Here is a 5,814-nt window from a genome sequence, read left to right as displayed (position 1 = left end):
CTGACACCGAGTGCACAGGATGCAAATAACACTGACATTTCCCTTTTTGTCTGGGAAGGTCTGTGCCAGAATCTTAAACATCTTTGATACATTTGTAATACCACAGAAGTTATGTACTAAAGCTCTTTAATTCGACCAGCTTTCTTTATATGAGTTACAACATTACTACAACTTCAGCATCTATTAATAAAGCAAAGTCAGATGAAAGTCTGGTTTTCATAATGTCGTTCTTTGACCCAGAGTGTAACTTGGTGTAAAACACACTTAACTCAGACCATTAACTCGACATGAAATCCCTTTTCTTTCTGCTCTGAGGGAACAGCATTTCCTGCTCTACTTCCTCGCCCTGTTGTCCACAAGCTTGAAGTTCAAGATCCGGGGTCTCTGGTGGAGATCTGCTGCCCAGACTTTTGGACCACTCCTGTTCACTCCTTAGCTTTTGAATCTCACTGTTTAACTCCAGCAAGGTTTTTGCCAGCTCCCGATCCTGCGAACGCATCTCCATCTGCAAATCAAAGAGATGATACAGCCTCTTCTGACGATGTGCATATTCAGAGCTATCGATATTTAAAAGCTTTGGTACCTCATTTAGGATAAACCCGCATTACCTCAATTTGGGGCTTCCCATTACTGTGGATCTGGTTTGAAAAATCACAACATTATCACGCTCATTATCAAGTCTCGATGGCCAAGCTCCATTAACACCAGTCCGTAGAACCATAGAAAAAGGCCACCGACTCTCCGAAAGAGCATCTTATCAAGGCCCACCCCGTAACCCCCCGCATTTACCCCGTGAATCCACCTAACCTACAAATCTTTGGACACTGAGAGGCAATTTAGCACGGCCAATCAACCTAACTCGTACATCTTCGGACTGTGGGAGGAAACTGGAGCACCCGGAGGAAACCCACGCAGACACAGGGAGAACATGCAAACTCCACATAGTCACCCAAGGTGGGAATTGAACCTGGGTGCCTGGCACAAATCAGCACTCAGACAAGTCATAACAACTTGCATTTATTTTGCTTCAATAGAATAAAACAAAACCCACAACTTTCTTTACAGGAGCAAAGCAAAGTTTGAAACCAATAAGGAGTATTCAGGCAGGTGAACGAAAGTTTGATCGAAAGGATAGGGTTTGAGGAGCATCGTAAAGTGGGAAAATGGAGAGGGTTTAGAGGGGAGGGTGACTCCAGAGCTTGGGCCTTGGCAGCTGGAGATACAGCTACCAATTGTGGACTGATTAAAATCAGGCCTGCTGAAAAAAGCAGGGGTGTGGATGTATCAGAACATTGCGGGGTTAGAGAAGATTGCAGAGATAGGGAGGGGAAGGCCATGGACTGATTCGAAAATGAGAGTTTTCAAATTGAGGCGCTGCTTAACTAGGAGTCAGAGCACACAATGATGTGTGAATGGGACAAGGATAGCAGAGTTTTGGATGATCTCAAGTTCATGGGGGATAGAGTGTGGAAGGCTGGCTAGGAATGCATTGGAGTCGTGGAGTCTAGATGTTAATAAAGGGGACGAGGGTTTCAGCAGCAGATGAGCCACAGGCAGGATTGCAGTCAGATAATACTAATGGAGGGGAAATAGGTGATCATAGTGATGGTGCAGACATGCTTATGTTGGGGTCAAGATTTTGAACAGTCTGATTCAGCCTCACAGGCCAGGGAGAGGGATGGAGTCCACAAGGAGGAAATGCAGGCTGTGGTGTAGTGTGAAGACAATGGCTTCAGTCTTCTCAATAATTACTCGGGATAAATTTCTGCTCATCCAGTACTGGATGTCAGACAAACAGTTTGACAATTTAGCAGAAGGGTCCAGGGAGGTAGTACTGAGACAGCTGGCTATCAGCAGTCTGAAAATGGACAGCTTTTAGATAATCTGATGGAGGGACAGCATCCATTCCACTTCGAGGAAAAAGCAACTAATTTAAAACAAACAAAGCCAGAGAAAGGGTGTGCATTTAGGGAGGGAAAAACAATTCTAAAGGAAAATTGTTCAGATTCTTTGTAGCTAGTACATAGGTGACATAAAAAAAGAAACCGCTGGATAAACTCGGCAGGTCTGGCAGCACCTTTGGAGAGAGAGACAGAGTTCACCTTTCCAGTCCCTATGACTTTTGTGTGGAAGCAGAGGAGTTGCTCGCTGGACCGGAGGGGAGAATTTACCCCTGTTTGTTTGCCCTGCTCCCTCAACAGCTGGTACATCTCCAATGGGCTGTGGTAATAGGATGCCAGCACGAGCCGTGGGATCCCAGCACAGCCCAAGACAGAGAGATTGGGAGGCAATTCGAGTCCTGGGGTGATGTCGGTTTGATTTGATTTAATGTCATATGTATTAGCATACAGTGAAAAGTATTATTTATTGCACGCTATACAGACAAAGCATACTGTTCATAGGGTACATAAAGTGCCTCACAGCGCCTGGGACCCCAAGTTCAATTCTGGCCTCGGGTCACTGTCTGTGTGGAGTCTGCACGTTCTCTCCGTGTCTGTGTGGGTTTTCTCCGGATGCTCCGGTTTCCTCCCACAGCCCAAAAGATGTGAAGGTCAGGTTGACTGGCCATGCTAAATTGCCCCTTAGTGTCAGGGGGATTAGCAGGGTAAATATGTGGGGTTATGGGGATGGGACCTAGGTGGGATTGTTGTCGGTGCAGGCTTGATGGGCCAAATGGCCTCCTTCTGCAATGTAGATTCTATGATTCTCCATGGGGAGGATAGGAGAGGATGCAGAATGTAGTGTTACAGTCGTAGCAAGGGTGTAGAGAAAGACCAACTTAATATAAGATAGGTCCATTCAAAAGTCTGATGGCAGCAAGGAAGAAGCTGTTGTTGAGTCCGTTGTTACCTGACCTCAGACTTTTGTATCTTTTTCCTGACGGGAGAAGGTGGAAGAGAGAATGTTTGGGATGTATGGGCTCCTTGATTATGAAGATCAGCTTAATATAAGGTGGGGTTGAGGGTTAAAGAATTGAAGCTTTTCCTCACCAGTTCTGTCCGGAGCCAGGTGATGGCCCCATCGATTTTGGCTCTGCGGAGCTCCTCGTCCACTCGTGGGTTCCTGCTCAGGGTGCAGGAGCCGGGGTGCTGGCACTGAGTAGAGGGTGCCCTGAAGGCGCTCAGTAGCCTGTTCTTGATATCCTCCAGCAGCATGCTGGACACACTGTCCTCCTCCTGGCTCTCATTGCTCATCTTTTATAGAGTGGCGGGCGGAGAGTGCAGCCAGAGCTGGCCATGCAGAGAGTTTGCAAACAGATAGCTCCCCGGGCCAGTGCAGGGATAAGGCGGCTTGCAAGATGCAGCATGGCATTGGAGTCACTTTGCCCACCTCTCCGGAGTCTCCCCCGCTGCCAAGACCGCTCAGTCTCAGCTTTTAACTCTGGCGATCGGGTTTTGCACCCAGAGGAAAGGGGTTGTTTGATCTGTTCCCACTGTAGCAATCCGCTTTGTAATGGTTACTATGGGAAAACTGCGAGAGGAGGGAACAAAACCTATTGTACTCACTGCCCAGATGGTCCGCTACACTCACCCAGAGGGGGAGAGAAAAGAGTTGGCAGCTTCAAATAGAGAGGGGGAGGGGGGAGGAGAGGGAGGGGGTGGGCGTGTTCTTGTCTCCAACTACAATGGACAGGCACAGTGAGCATTGAGACCAACTCCCAGCCCCACTCCCAGTTACTTACAGATAGACACCAGTGTCTGCAGTGGATGGGAACTAAACATTGGGAATGACTGGGGAGCTTGCATAGGAATCACATCATCATAAATACAGCCTGCATCAAATCCAGCCGAGTATTGAGTTCTGAGACTTGTATCCTGTTGCTGGGGGAAGTAAGCTAATGGTTCAGATCCTAAGCAGGGGTTTGGTTAGAGTGGGTATGTTTGAGTGATTGCTTCTAGCTGCTGATTTGTTTTTTCTCTGTGTGTGTAGCGGTGAGAAAGTCTGCTGCAGCCCAGTCTGATGTCCAGCTCTCTGTGTTTGCTGCTGCTAATCTTTAGGCAGTCACTGATGCGCACAGGCAGGCGTGCAGAGTGGAAGGGAACTGGCAATCCCTGCGGTGCACCAGAATCGTCTGGCAGTTCAGCCCAGGAACAATATCCTTATCTCATTTACACAAGAAAGGAATCCAATACATTCCTCGCCGTCCCTCAGTCCCCACACTGATTTCACACTGCTGGATTTTAATGAGAGGTTATTGCTCCCCCCACACACCGCGTCTGCTTTCACCCTGATGTTATCTGTTGATTGTTATTGCACCGAATACAAGTTCAATTATTTGAAATCTTCAGAATCACAGAACTGTTGCCTTGCAGAAGGAGGCCATTCGGCCCATCGAGTCTGCACCCTCTGAAACAGCATCTTATCTCGAATGTACCAGCAACGTATGGTTGCAGTTCAGATAATGGCTATGATTCATTTTATTATTTCCTGGCAAAGTTAAAGTTTATTTATTAGTCGCAAGCATTAAACTGCAATGAAGTTACTGTGAAAATCCCCCTAGTCGCCACACTCCGACGCCTGTTCGGGTACACTGAAGGAGAATTTAGCATGGCCAATGCATCTAATGTGCACATCTTTGGAGTGTGGGAGGAAACTGGAGCACCCAGAGGAAACCCACACAGACATGGGGAGGATGTGCAAACTCCACACAGACAGTGACCCAAGCCGAGAATCGAACCCTTGTGAGGCAGCAGTGCTAACCACTGTGCCACCGTGCTGCCCCATTTTTAGATATCAATAATGTTAATCTAAAAATAATATGGTGCAACCTTCCAGCAAATGTAGGCCCAACATTATTTCAGGGTCGTGGAGACTGTCCTCATTCAGAAACTCCTAGATTGGATTTGGGGCATTGTTATGAACCTTAGCCACTATATCTGGCGGTAAATAATGATAACCCTCTCTCAGATGGTGACAACAGACAATAAATCACTTATTGTTTATTTCTTTTTGTAGCCCTGGGAAACAAACTAAAATGAGATGACATGTTTACCCTTCGGATGTGGAATATTTTTAGATCTCTGGATCATTTGAAGAGGATGAATCAAAATGTGATTTTGATTGTTGTGGATTGTGGCCTGAGATGAGGAGCCTAAAGCTGGTTTAAAAACATAATTGCACTAACACTTCCAATGAGCTGTCTTGCTGTCAGCATGACATTATGTTTCATAGTCCTATCCTGCCCACCCATCAACAAGTTTCCTTTAAATTCAAATGTATGAACAAGGAGCAGGAGTAGGCTATTCAGCCCCTTGAGCCTGCTTCATCATTTAATAAGATCATGGCTGATCTGATAGGAACCTGAAATCTCCACCCTGCCTACGCCTGATAACTATCAGCCCTTTGCTTACCAAGTGTCTATAAGTTCTGCCCTAAAAATATTCAAAGACTCTGCTTCCTACGTATTTGCAGGAAGAAACTTCTAAATACCCACAACCCTCTGAGAGAAGTAATTTCTCCTCATCTCCATGTTAAATGGGCAATCTCTTATTTTTAAACAGTGACTCCTAGTTCTAGCTTCTCCCACAAGAGGAAAAATCCATTCCGCATCCATCCTGACCTTATATGTTTCAGTTAAGCCACCTCTTACTCTTCTAAACTCCAGTGGATACAAACCTAGTGTGTTCAATCTTTCCTCATAAGACAATCCACCCATTCCAGCTATTAGTCTGGTAAACCTTCTTTGAACTGTTACCAACACATTTACATCTTTCCTTAAATAAGGTGACCAATACTGTCCATGGTACTCTGAATATGATCTCACTAGTACGCTGTATAACTGAAGCATTACTTCCCTACCTTTGTAGTTAATTC

General features: G+C 46.0%; 1 protein-coding gene across 1 annotated transcript; it reads right to left on the bottom strand.

Moving 5' to 3' along the window:
• Positions 1–277: 277 nt before the first annotated feature.
• Positions 278–3,194, bottom strand: aard (alanine and arginine rich domain containing protein). The gene is made up of 2 exons (XM_078215505.1): positions 2,991–3,194; positions 278–505 (listed from the first exon to the last, which is right to left on the bottom strand). Exons 1-2 carry the CDS (start codon positions 3,192–3,194, stop codon positions 278–280), a joined length of 432 nt encoding a protein of 143 aa, XP_078071631.1.
• Between the last annotated feature and the right edge of the window lie 2,620 nt (positions 3,195–5,814).

The sequence above is a fragment of the Mustelus asterias genome, chromosome 7 (genome assembly GCF_964213995.1).
Source record: "Mustelus asterias chromosome 7, sMusAst1.hap1.1, whole genome shotgun sequence".
Classification (NCBI taxonomy): Eukaryota; Metazoa; Chordata; class Chondrichthyes; order Carcharhiniformes; family Triakidae; genus Mustelus; species Mustelus asterias.
This window is presented reverse-complemented; position numbering and strand designations above follow the sequence as displayed.